Here is a 13,748-nt window from a genome sequence, read left to right as displayed (position 1 = left end):
CTCTGGCTCCTCTAGCTCATATAGCTCCTGCTCCTCTGGCTCCTATAGCTCCTGCTCATAGGGCTCCTATAGCTCCTGCTCCGCTGCAGCAGCAGCCCCTAAGATTGTTACATCCGTTCACCATGATCGTGTCGGGGCCCACGTCGTGTGGAAAAACATTTTTGTTGTACAAACTGCTAAGGGATGGTAAAATCCACCCGCCTCCTCAGCGCATCATCTGGCTCTACAAACGATGGCAACCTCTCTATGATACGATCAAAATGGTTGCTCGAGTAAAATTTGTTCAAGGTCAGAAATCTCATCGTGTTGGACGACCTGATGTCTACAGCTGGAAAAGACCCTCGCATCACCGATCTGTTCACGGAAGGAAGTCACCACAGAAACCTCTCTATGATTGCCATCAACCAGAACCTCTATAACAGCAAGGACCCGACACAAAGAAGAAACTGTCATTACCTGGCACTGTTCAACAACCCCATCGACAAGCAGCAAGTCCTAACCTTGGCACAGCAGATGTATCCTGGAAATACTCGTCATTTCAAGCAGCGGTTTGAGGAAGCTACCCACAGGCCCTACGGACATCTCTTGGTGGACTTAAAACCGACCACGCCCGAACATTGGCGCCTTCCACCAAATGGTTTAGAGACGGGGCCGTCCGGATGGTATATAAGCACGAGTGTAACGGCGAATGTCTCAGAAGAGTTTCAACCACCGTCGGAGAAGGAGCTCTACGAGCAAATCATGCAAAGAAACGCATTCAAGAGAAAACTACCAGGCATACCCGCCTACGAAAGTGACGACGAAGAAGAAGAAGATGAGGTAGAGCCCTATCTGAAAAAGGTCAAGAGGATGCAGTCTTGCGATACGTGTGGTCTGGTCTTTAAAGACGGGAGTGACTTGCAGCGACACGTGAAAACGTGCGAGGAGGGAAATGAAGAGCCGTCGTCCGATCTGGAAAACGAAGGCGTACGTCTGATGATCGAGCGTGAATTCGACATCAATCGTGACTATTTCGAAAGCAAGAGGAAACGCTACGAAGAAAAAAAACATTTCCCAAGATGCCATCGAAAGAGAAAGATGAAGACATTGCAATGGAAGTTATTTAAAGACACGTACTCTCGCTTTCTGACGTATATGCATTACTTTGACAAAGGCCCCAACACCAGGAAAAATTCTACAGTTTGTGAATCCAGACAGAGATCTCAGACCACAGATTCGTTCTAAATTAAATCAGTATCGTTCCTCGATCGGCGAATATTTGGACGAACAAGACGACGACGATACCGACGATGAGGATACTGATGATGAGCACGAAGATGAAGAGAAATGAACACTCATATTATTCACATGTCGCCCTTAAGGCCTCTCGATGTAACCCAATGTGTGTCCATTGCATGTGTAGTTGTCTATAGAGATTTGTACTTTAGAAAAATAAAAAAATTAAAAACCAAACCATTGCGTTTTTTTTTTTTTTTTTTTTACTCCATGACTAGATTTGTGATTGGATATTTTTACCGCTACTTTATAGTAGCAAGAGTTGTGTGCACAGGACATCACATACCACGGCCTTTGATATACCAGACATAATGCACTGGTTGGCTATAGCCTATTTGGCCATCGATGGGGATCGATCCTAGATTGATCACTGTATTTACCCATTTGGTAATTAAAAAGCCCTGTACGAAGGCTAGTACTCTAGTATTCTGTTTAAAAATGCAGCTATTTCCCTTTGGTTAACACGTACTACTTGTTAAACCCATGGCGGCGCGTGTGTCGCCGACTTACACTAATGGATTAATCACGTGTGACATCTCTCTCTCTCTCTCCCTCCCCTCTCTCTCTCTCTCTCTCTCTCTCTCTCTCTCTCTCTCTCTCTCTCTCTCTCTCTCTCTCTCTCTCTCTCTCTCTCTCTCTCTTTTTCTAGCTGTCTCTTTCTCTCTATCTCTCTCTCTCTCTCTCTCTCTCTCTCTCTCTCTCCATTGCGTTTGTTTTTTGTGTATTCTACTCTATAACTAGATTTGTGATTGAATATTTCTTCCGCTACTTTATAGTAGCAAGAGTTGTGTGTACAGGACAGCACATACCACGGCCTTTGATATACCAGACATAATACACTGGTTGTCTATAAAGGCTTGTACTCTTGGGAAATACTCGTGTTTAAAATGCAGTTAAAAGAGCATAGGTTAGGTTGGAGCGTTGAGTTGCAGTCACGCGTTCTTTCTTCATAGCAATGGGCTGGGGTGTTTCTCTCTAGTGTTTCTCACACACACACACACACACACACACACACACACCTAATTCAGTCACACACACACACACACACAAACACACACACACACACACACACACACAAAAGTTTGTATTTAATTATGAAATACTGGCCCCATAAGGGGTATGAGATTGTATATATAAAATATCCCTTGCTACTCATGGAAAAAATGTAGCGGGTTTCCTCTCTAAAACTGTCAAAATTATGTTTTTCATCCAATAACCGATGATTCATAAACCAATGTCCTCTAGTGATGTCGCTAAACACAAACAAACTTTGACGGTCAGTGGGCATACCATAACAAATTTATTCTGCTACTTAAGACGGGCACGCGTCAGTATGTCTTTTGCAGTTCACCTGGTTTCATAAACACTCGGAGAGGTGTAATAAAATGCCTTTGTATGAGGGCTGATGAAGAGGTCTCATAAAGTACTCCTCTATTATAAAGCGAATGAATGAATGGCTGAATGACGGCAACTAAGAAAACGTCGACAATGTGCTAAAGAAATACAAATGAATGAAAATCATCACACACGCATTTTGTCTGGCGACATGAAAGCCTCACTTTAGACCAAACAGTCAGCAAACAGTTACAGTCCTTCCCCACGAGACATATTTTAACGGCTATTATTTTGGGTGCCTAGAATAAAACACTGTGAAAAAACATCCACGTGTATGTCCACTGTGAATACAAAAAAACAACACAATAGACGTTATACAATGAAGCTAAATCCAACGTCACTTACACCTGGCCTGTACATAGTGTTATTATTAATTGTTGTTGTTAATGGTGCTGTATGTTTTTCTTTTGCTTTTATTTGTTTGCTGACACCAGTTTGTTTGGTAATATGCAATACATTGAATTGAATACACCATGATCGCACACCTGCACCCAGACCATTGTTTCCTACACAAAGGCCATTGTTTTCTACCGAGACCAGACACCTGCACCTCCCTATACAAATGTCATTGTTTCCTACACAAAAGCCATTGTGTCATTGTTTCCTATACAAAGGCCATTGTGCCATTGTCTTCTACACAAAGGCCATTGTTTCCTACCGAGGCCATACACCTGCACCCCACCTATACAAAGGCCATTGTTTCCTACACAAAGGCCATTGTTTCCTACCAAGGTCAGACACCTGCACCCCCCTATACAAAGGCCATTGTTTTCTACACAAAAGCCCATTGTCTCCTACCAAGGTCAGACACCTGCACCCCCCTATACAAAGGCCATTGTTTCCTACACAAAAGCCCATTGTCTCCTACCAAGGTCACGTGATCACGGGAAAGTAGGTCAATCATGGCACCATACAGGCCTGTATACTACTGTTGTTTTAGCAACACACATCAGCATAATCGGGATTTTATATTGCGATGCACCCATATGGGAGGGGGCAACCACGTTGTCCTCTAGGTCTGTTAATTCCCGCTTCTGTACGTGTTATGGCACGACAGACGAATATAAACGGTGCTGGGAAACAGGAGGTGTTGGGGTGGCGGGGGGGGGGGGGGGGGGTATTGCACCCATTTCCCCACCTCCCGGCTACGATAAGAGGCTGTAAACCTTGCTGACGGTTGCTAATTGCGTGTCTAGGGCAGTATTACAAGTATTCTATGCGTGTGTCATTGCGTCAATGTATGCAACACTGTGGACCCGCTGCCGTGTGGGCCTTAGGGTACACAGCATTTGATAACAGATTACAATACTCGCTGTACAGTTTATTCCAGACATGACATGAGTGAAACTGTTGATTGGATCTTTATAACCAGATATAATGTGTGTTGTCTTTCCCATATTGTAGTGTTTATTAGCAAATATAACAGAACGTGCACTGACAAAATTATGTTTTAGCGAGAACTTTCACGGTTGTCACGGTTGTGTCTACGGAAACTAGTTCCAAACAATAGTCGAGTTTCTGGAAAAGACGAACGGCAACTTTGTCAGCATCATATTCGTATGAGTTGCATAGGGCAAATCCAACATTATCTCTCAAACGAGGACCATTTGATGGTCTGGTGTACAAGCATTTATCTGACAGTAACCAGTAAACCATGCCGGATAACATCAATTCATGTTGTCTTTCGTTTAAGATTGCCCGAGCAGCCATCCACAGTTTGTGTTCTTCAAATTCAGTGCTAGACTATCAATGTGTAAATCTAACTGTTCCGATAGTTTTGCTTGTTGGGGTGTATTGTCCAAAGACCAGGTGCAATACTTTACATTTTGCGACACCAGACAAATGTAAACGTATATGTTCCAACATGGGTCATCGGCATTCTCTTCAAAAAATCTTTTCCATTTTTATGACCGCTAATGTTTTGGTTTAAGTGCAATCTATAACACTCATGTCAGCCTTTGTGCTGTCTACTTCTCCATCTAGTCATGGCAGCTTTGTTGCTTTCTAGTTGAAAACTATAAGATTATCAGTATTGGTTTAGTAACATGTTCGGCCATTAATGTTTTGAATCAGCTAGATAGCTAAGTACCTTCGAATCTTCAAATTACTTCCTAGGCCGCGAAATACTATATAACTGACAGCCGTTCGCCCGAATGACATTTTAAAAGTAGAAAATAAAATATAATTACTGGAAAATATGAAATGATTTCTCTGTAACTTTGCTAGGAATATCAGTCTCTTTAACGCAAAACATTAAATTAATTTACAATGCAGTTGCTAATATAGCACACGGGTCATGAATGATAAAGTTAGTTTCGTTTAATCGTGAAATTACACATAGACTACAGAATAATGAAAGCAAATTATATCTACCCAAACCAGTATGTGGGACATTCTAAGTTAGCTACATGTTAATAAAATGGACTGGATGAAAGAAAGAAAGAAGTGTTTTATTTAACGACGCACTCAACACATTTTATTTACGGTTATATGGCGTCAGACATATGGTTAAGGACCACACAGATTTTTTTAGAGGAAACCCGCTGTCACCACATAGGCTACTCTTTTACGACAGGCAGCAAGGGATCTTTTATTTGCGCTTCCCACAGGCAGGATAGCAGTTATGGATCACTGGTCGGTGCAAGTGGTTTACACCTACCCATTGAGCCTTGCGGGGCACTCACTCAGGGTTTGGAGTCGGTATCTGGATTAAAAATTCCATGCCTCGACTGGGATCCGAACCCAGTACCTACCAGCCTGTAGACCGATGGCCTGCCACAACGCCACCGAGGCCGGTCTGGACTGGATGAAGACTGCCAGTCTCGTAGATACTGAACAATGTTAAACTGAAGTATGACAAGCTATTCCACAATTCATTTGGCAATGCCTCATCCACAGTATGTGATTATGATGCGTTAATAATTCATTACAGTTATTTTGTGCGTTAGCATAATATAGCCCCCCCCCCCCAAAAAAAAAAAAAAAAAAAAATAATAATAATAATAATAATAATAATAATAAACAAAATAATTTTTTTTTTTTTTTTAAAGTTTGAAAATGGAATAACACAATGGTCCAAGCAGAAGAAGAACACGAAATTCAAGCCAATATTTCAGTATTTATAAGCTTAGCCGTATTGAACTATCAATCGAAGATGAACTTAAATAATTAGAAGTTTCGAAAGTATATAAGCAAACGTTAAAATATCTAACGTGAAAGATTCTTTACTGGGCCCCGTTCGACGAAACTATCTTAGCCCTAAGATTACCTTAAGCGTATAGCTACCCTATGCACTTAAGTTGATCTAAGCGCTCTGATCGCTTGATGGAACGGGACCCTGGAACATATCCACACATCTTCAATAACCGAGAACATATCAGAACAAGTACGAATAGAACGCTAACCCCTGAAAACCGGACAACGTTTCGTCCATGGATGTCCGGTTTATAGGGCTTTTTATTATAATTATTATTTTTAAGGCACTGCGAATACCAGCTACTACTACTACAACTAATAAAAAGGATGAATGTATTAAGTAATCTATGGGTATCCATTGTATATAAATGTAATAGGGAAATTCGTGTTCACAAACACCTGTAACACAACTTCACATTTCTAGCTGGGCACGTTGACGGGTAGTCCGACTGTAAGAGAGCTAGACGGAGACATGGACAGTTAGGACTCTGTAATGAGAGCTCTCTTACAGTCAGAGTACTCTGGTTAGTTGACAGGCAGACCCCAAAATCAGATGTACACAGTTGACGTCATAATTTAATTGTATCTTGCCGGGCATATTGCAAAACTACACATTGAACATGAGATATCCTGTCCGAACATCATCAAAGACTTGTGTTTGATACACATAAAATATACATGTAGGCCTACCAATTATTTAGACAATAGCCATACACTTAAAGGAGTTGACACTAAATTAAAAAACTATCCAGGCCAAGTGTAAATTAACAACACGAAAACAAAATCTGTACCGTCGTTGAAAAGTACACTTTAAGATATTTTATTATGTTGTAGAAATTGCAAAGTCAGTTTGTGGATAGTAAAGTTCGGTGTATTTTCTTGGCGGTGGCAGTTTTCATGGAAGCGTTCAAAGTATCAATAAGGGAGGTAACTGACGCTGTGTTGCTAAGTCGCTTCCACTTTTCCAAGCTCTTCACGACAGTGGCTCCGAGACCCAGATCGTGGCGCTGTGATGTAAGGTCGATCACTGAAAAACAACAGAGCACAGTGAAAAGAGCTTCGATCTGCGATAGGTTTACAACTAGCCTGTTTATGATTAAAGCTAAAAATCAGCCAAGCCACTATTTAGTGCTCATATCAACAATGGCAAATTATTGTCTAAATCGGCATCAGAATGATTTTTTCGCAGGATCGAATCACCTCAGTAGACCCGTTCTCGTGGAGTTTTTTTTTTCCACCGTCCCGACCAGTGCACCACGACAGGTATATCAAAGATAGTGGTATGAGTGTCAAAATAACCATATTATGAGGTGCCGTTAAACAAACATTCCAAACCAGTTTACATTATATCTTAACTAGTACATAATAAGATAAAACTGGTTTACATTCTACCTTAACTAGTACATAATAAGATAAAACTGGTTTACATTCTACCTTAACTAGTACATAATAAGATAAAACTGGTTTACATTCTATCTTAACTAGTACATAATAAGATAAAACTGGTTTACATTCTACCTTAACTAGTACATAATAAGATAAAACTGGTTTACATTCTACCTTAACTAGTACATAATAAGATAAAACTAGTTTACATTCTACCTTAACTAGTACATAATAAGTTTACACTATCTTAACTAGTACATAATAAGATAAAAGTAGTTTACATTCTATCTTAACTAGTACACAATAAGATAAAACTAGTTTACATTCTATCTTAACTAGTACATAATAAGATAAAACTAGTTTACACTCTATCTTAACTAGTACATAATAAAACAAAACCAGTTTACACTCTATCTTAACTAGTACATAATAAAACAAAACTAGTTTACATTCTATCTTAACTAGTACATAATATGACAAAACTGTACTTTACACTCTACCTTAACTAGTACATAATAAGATAAAACTAGTTTACATTCTACCTTAACTAGTACATAATAAGATAAAACTAGTTTACATTCTACCTTAACTAGTACATAATAAAACAAAACTAGTTTACATTCTATCTTAACTAGTACATAATATGACAAAACTGTACTTTACACTCTACCTTAACTAGTACATAATAAGATAAAACTAGTTTACATTCTACCTTAACTAGTACATAATAAAACAAAACTAGTTTACATTCTATCTTAACTAGTACATAATATGACAAAACTGTACTTTACATTCTATCTTAACTAGTACATAATAAGATAAAACTAGTTTACATTCTACCTTAACTAGTACATAATATGACAAAACTAGTTTACATTCTACCTTAACTAGTACATAATATGACAACACTGTACTTTACATTCTACCTTAACTAGTACATAATAAGACAAAACTAGTTTACATTCTATCTTAACTAGTACATAATAAAACAAAACTAGTTTACATTCTACCTTAACTAGTACATAATATGACAAAACTGTACTTTACATTCTACCTTAACTAGTACATAATAAGATAAAACTAGTTTACATTCTATCTTAACTAGTACATAATAAGATAAAACTAGTTTACATTCTACCTTAACTAGTACATAATAAGACAAAACTAGTTTACATACTACCTTGACTAGTACATAATATGACAAAACTGTAGTTTACATTCAACATTGACTAGTACATAATAAGACAAAACTGTACTTTACATTCTATGTCGTGCGACCGGGCGTCGTAGTCTCTGGGCGGGCGGAAGGGAAGCTGCTGGTAAAAGTGGGCCCAGTTCTTGCCAATATCCGGGGCAGCAAGTTTGAACGCCTCTGACAATCGATCTGTAGCAAAATAAGGTAAAGGAAAAGATCAATTATTAGAAACGTGACCTGTTAATTAAATATAAAAACTAACGTAAGGCTCTCGTTCAATTGTAAAATCATACGTTTTCAAAATAAATGAAAAGTATTTTATCTTCTTTGGATTTCGAACCCGTTGTAAATTGTGCGTCAGTAGTCTGATATCCTTTACTGTGTGAGGCTAAAATATTAAGTAATTCCCCTTCTAGTTTTAAAAGCAAAATGCAGTGTAATCTAAATTGTGCCCAACATACTAACAACTCCTGCCCTTCTCTCTCGATCGTACAACCAATATAATATGTCGTAGCGACGAGATGGACGATCTGATTGGAGTTTTATTGGCTTTGTTGCAATGCACATGATCTCTCAAAAGATGTTTCAAAAACGTTAATTACTCATCGAAGAACTATATAATTAGAAGTAATGAGTCTAAAATAACCTCGAGTTTGCCATAACATTAACAGTAATATTACGCTAGCAGATACATAAGCTAGAAGTCTAGTTAAAACAGAAACAGAAAGTCCACATGCACCTCACTTCTTCAGGTCCCATATTCATAAATATACTTAAGTCAGTGCATTATACTTATCTACTATCTGCCGACTTTGAATGTGAAGATAAGTATAACTTAAGTAGACTACCTCTATTAATATGGAGCCAGATATATATGATAATATTTTTGATACTTTAAAATCTTCCATGTAAAGTCCCACTGCCAAAAAATACACCGAACTTTATTATCCACAAACTGACTTTCTTACACACCCGTTGGTGAGAACACCATGCGCTATTTTTTACAACACATGGTTGGTTACACATGCACGTGTGTTAACAATTTCAAGACATACAACTGGCTGCTCTTAGGTGATGACCTGGTCACCACTGTCATATATCCAATGAAAAACTACACGATGAAAATCGATTATATTGTGACGTGTAGTTAACCTGACAATCATGGGTCGGTGACGCGTAAGTTAGCTACAAGTGCAACGGCTGAAAATAACTTTTATTCGAAAGAGATGTTAAAATTTGCTTAAAAAATGATTTTTGGAGATATTTAAGAAATAGAATAACACATGAGTGTCCGTTAGATACCATTTATTTCATAACTCGTTAGATACATTTTAAAACAACTTGTGATATATAAATGGTATCTAACGGCCACTCATTTATTATTCTCTATTTACATTTTACTGAACATAATTAAATATGTCAAGACAACGTCTTGGATATATATGCTCTATCCTATCTAAAGTTAGGGAAAAGCATATATTGCTTTTTAAAATAAATTTATTGTTTAAGGTCACTTCAACACTTTATTATATTAGTGTTTTTTATCATAGCTGTAGCCGAGTAGTGATGGGTTTCTTTTACTATCTCTCGTGGCTTTCAGTCATCAGGTTGGCTTCCAAATCGTCAAATATTAAAGGCGCAGACCCTAGTTTCAGCCCGTGAAAATGGACACTACGTTTAGTTAATCTACAAACCTGCAACACACATTTAGATAAGGTTATAATAGAGAGAAGCTAAAGTTTGTCATATTTAAACAGGGAAATTCGGTCTAAAAATAAGTAGAGATCGTCTCTATTACCATTATTTCTCAGACGAACGTGCGTTTTCAGAATTAGGAAACTTGCATTTTAAGGTATTGGATGACCAGAACCACTTCAGATTTACGAAAATTAATATTCCAAATAATAAAATGCAAGTATTTCTAATTTTAATTATAAAAAAACGGCTTTAATAGTGGAAAATACGCCGTAGTGTTTAAAAACTAGGGTCTGTCACTTTAACAGAAGATTACTTACATAATTGTTATACAAACTAACACCTCGTTGCTTTCCATAAGATGCATGCAATGTTTTCGTATGGATTTTTGGATAATCAGTGTGCCACTGGTACCCACCTGTTACGTCTATTTTGGCTCCAGGTGTGTATCCTTCGTTGTGAATCTTTTTCACTGTATTCGGATGCATCTTAATTGCACGGATGCGACGCAGGATTTCGATTCCCGCGTCCAGATCTTTGTGTTCGCCAGCAGTGTTGCCCACCTCGTCGGTCTTAGTCTGCGCACTTTCGTGCATGTGCGACTCCTGCTTAACACTCCGTTCTAGCACCACCTGCAGGAAATCAACATTCAGTATTACGTGCACAGAATCTAATAGTATTATACCCCTCCCCCATTTTATTTTTATTACAATTATTTTAAAATTTAAAATTTAAAATTTCATTGCCTTTTTGTTTCCAACATCACACTCATTGGATACATTTACAGGTAACTCGGGTTGTGATGATGCCAGACATGGCTCAACCTGCAATAGATATCAACACTTGTCAAATGGTTGATTGAATGTATGTCGGCTTGGGGAAGGAAAAGTGGGAGAAGGTGTGTGTGTGTGTGGGGGGGGGGGGTGTACACGTTGACAGCGTGTATATAACAGTTCAATCTAATTAAAATTAGCTCCACTGGTAGCGCTAATTTTAATCAGACTGACAAGCACTTCCTCTTCACCTAGACGTTGAACTGCATGCTAGCATACTTTGAAGTCACCAAAGTATGAAACCGTGGCCTTCGATTCTCCAAACAGTCACTAAGAGCTGGTACAATACAAGTATTAGATAATTTGAGACAACAGTAAGGAGGTATCTTTGAACAGATGGCTGCCTAACAGGAAAGTACCATAATTGTGCTAAGTCGAGATGATCTTGCAAAAAAGCAAAACGTCGTTGCCTAATACAGATAATGTGATTTATTAAATTTTAAAATAAATCTGAGAGAAAATACGTGGTTGCTTAATACATCAATCAATGTGCACGTACTAAAATATTAAACTAATCAGGAGACAAAAGTAAGATGACATCTTAACACAGGTTGTTGCTCAATACAGATTTGTACTACCAAAGAGAAAAGTAAGACGACTTTTTAAAACATGGCTTCATAATACAGGTAAATGTGTACATACTCAAAGCTACTAAATGAGACAGCATATACTATAGTCACCTGCAGTCTATGGATCTCTTTTTGTAAGGCGTATCGCTCTTTTCTTATCTGCGCCAGTTTCCATCTCAGATTTTCCAAACTTGTCTTCAGTTTGGAAATATCTTGCTGTAGTGCTTCTGTCACGGAGACCAGATGGTCGTACGTTCCTCTGGAAGTGGTCTGTCTGTGGTAAACGTTTTGTACGGCTTCCTCCATGTCTTTCTTCTTCTCTGCTAACTCTTCCTCCAGCCTGTTCAATGAGTCCTTCAGAATGAGCTCTCGTCTCCTGTGCATCTTCCTCTCGGAGAGAGCACTGTATAGTCTGTCGTGTAGCTTTTTGCTTTGATACGTCTTTCTGTTTGCTTTCTGCATGGCGTCTTCCATGCGGTGATATTGTCGTCGAGATAAATCAGCTATTTCCAGCTTTCTCTTTTCATATGCACTGACCTCATCCATGAGCCTCCGGGGATATGCTTCGTCCGCTGTTACCCAGTCTTTTATTGGATTGAAAATGCGCGGGAATACTTCCAATGCGAGTCCCATATAATGAAGAATTTGTGAATAGTTTTTGATGTAGTTGACAAACTGTATTGATGCTTGTTCTTGCAGACTTTTCAGAATATCACTCAATAGATTTTTCGAATTGTTAATGGCACACTGCCATCGATTGATGGAGTTTTCATATTCTTGCACGCACTTGATGTCGAATCCATTAGCTTCCGGTGCGAAACTAAGGCAGAATTTAACGACATGATTTTCCAACGCTTCGTTTATGTTCGCTATTGCGGATGTTATCAATTCGTCAAACATTCTTTGCCTTTCGATTGCTTCGTCCATTTGCTCCAGTTCGTTTCTAAACAAAAGTGCTGAACTTGTCCTTACTTTGTTTGCCATGACAGCAAAGTCCTTGTAATCCTTAGGAGGTTTCTTGATCGATCCTGTCTTTTCGATCACAAATGTTATGTAATCATCCGTATCGGATGAAAATCTATTATGGGGTTTGCGAAAATACCTTTCTTTAAATCTAATGATCATCTTTTCCACCGCATGAACGAGCATCATGGCTTTGCGGCGTTCTCCCTCTAGCGAGACAGGAGAACTAGGTTTCTTGGCCGGCATGGTTCTGGTGATTTTCAAATCTACTTACTGTTAGAGTTTAGATGGCAGTGTCGTCTTCTCGATCCAAGTTATCGCAATTCACTGATACATCAAATCGATTCTCTCAGTTTTCCGAGTAGTGTTTTAGTGGGAAATATGCACAAACTGCAACAGAATGTGTCCTTTGTCTCTTTATAGCCTCTAGTGTTGGGTTCGTCAAGTCCTTGGTTCAGAAATGTCCTTATTTCCAAAACCTATTTTCGTAAACTAAAACAAGGAATATTATTGCATTATATCCAGTCACTCAACATTAGGCCTAGGTAATAAATTGTCTTTGGCGCTTCGTGAAACAAATCTGGACAGTTTACACATTTCGTATAAACATGTTACATCGTTTGTGCATTCCCTGTTTCCAGCCCTCCAGTCAAATGTAAAATATCACAAGAAATAGGTGCCCCCGTCTTATCGAATAAATTAAAACGTGCTGTTTAAGACATGGGACTTCAAACAGCAAGAGCTTACTGTTATATTAAACACAGCATGTGATCGTTGGCAATATGCATAATATATCAAAGAAGAAATGCTAACTTCTAAAGCATAGTTGTCTATACAAAAGATCACGTTCCAATAGCTTATTCATTCGTATCATAGCTACTCATAAATACTTACTGGCTATTGGATACTCGCTGTCTTTTAAGGGCGTTCGTACCACAAAAGAAATGTCTGTTTTGTACTCGCTATCGAGTCGAAAGTGATATGCCTCGCGTGGTCCAGTAGTCGTGTTGTAACAACCGTCGAGATAAGTAAAACCAAACAATTACAAATCGCATGGCATAGCTCCAATTAGGTTTGCAGTGTGTATCAGCACTGTAAATGCAAAATTAAACTTCTGAACAGGTAGTCTTACTCGCGTTATTCTTTATAACGTTGACGCGTGTTTTTATTCTTGTAGAATTGAGTCTTTCGTATGACGTAATAACAGCGTTAACGGCTATGTATGAACGACATTTTCAAAGG

At 38.5% G+C, this 13,748-nt stretch overlaps 1 protein-coding gene across 2 annotated transcripts; it reads right to left on the bottom strand.

Moving 5' to 3' along the window:
• Positions 1 to 6,653: 6,653 nt before the first annotated feature.
• LOC121368187 lies at positions 6,654 to 13,748 on the bottom strand. Of its 2 annotated transcripts, XM_041492817.1 has the most exons (5): positions 13,401 to 13,748; positions 11,655 to 12,998; positions 10,560 to 10,773; positions 8,513 to 8,635; positions 6,654 to 6,892 (listed from the first exon to the last, which is right to left on the bottom strand). In XM_041492817.1, exons 2-5 carry the CDS (start codon positions 12,750 to 12,752, stop codon positions 6,711 to 6,713), a joined length of 1,617 nt encoding a protein of 538 aa, XP_041348751.1. In that variant the 5' UTR covers positions 12,753 to 12,998; positions 13,401 to 13,748; the 3' UTR covers positions 6,654 to 6,710. The 2 variants fall into 2 exon arrangements, with proteins under 2 accessions (XP_041348751.1, XP_041348750.1); XM_041492816.1 differs by having other exon boundaries at positions 11,655 to 13,748.

This window comes from Gigantopelta aegis, chromosome 3, assembly GCF_016097555.1.
Source record: "Gigantopelta aegis isolate Gae_Host chromosome 3, Gae_host_genome, whole genome shotgun sequence".
Taxonomy (NCBI): Eukaryota; Metazoa; Mollusca; class Gastropoda; order Neomphalida; family Peltospiridae; genus Gigantopelta; species Gigantopelta aegis.
This window is presented reverse-complemented; position numbering and strand designations above follow the sequence as displayed.

Bases quoted from the DNA above. Each gene is read 5' to 3' on its own strand.
- LOC121368187 (XM_041492816.1), bottom strand. From the start codon at position 12,752: ATGCCGGCCAAGAAACCTAGTTCTCCTGTCTCGCTAGAGGGAGAACGC. The intron at 10,774-11,654 runs GTGACTATAGTA...GATTTCCTGCAG, and splicing joins AAGAGATCCATAGACTGCAG to GTGGTGCTAGAACGGAGTGT. The intron at 8,636-10,559 runs GTGGGTACCAGT...ATTTTGCTACAG, and splicing joins AGCCAAAATAGACGTAACAG to ATCGATTGTCAGAGGCGTTC.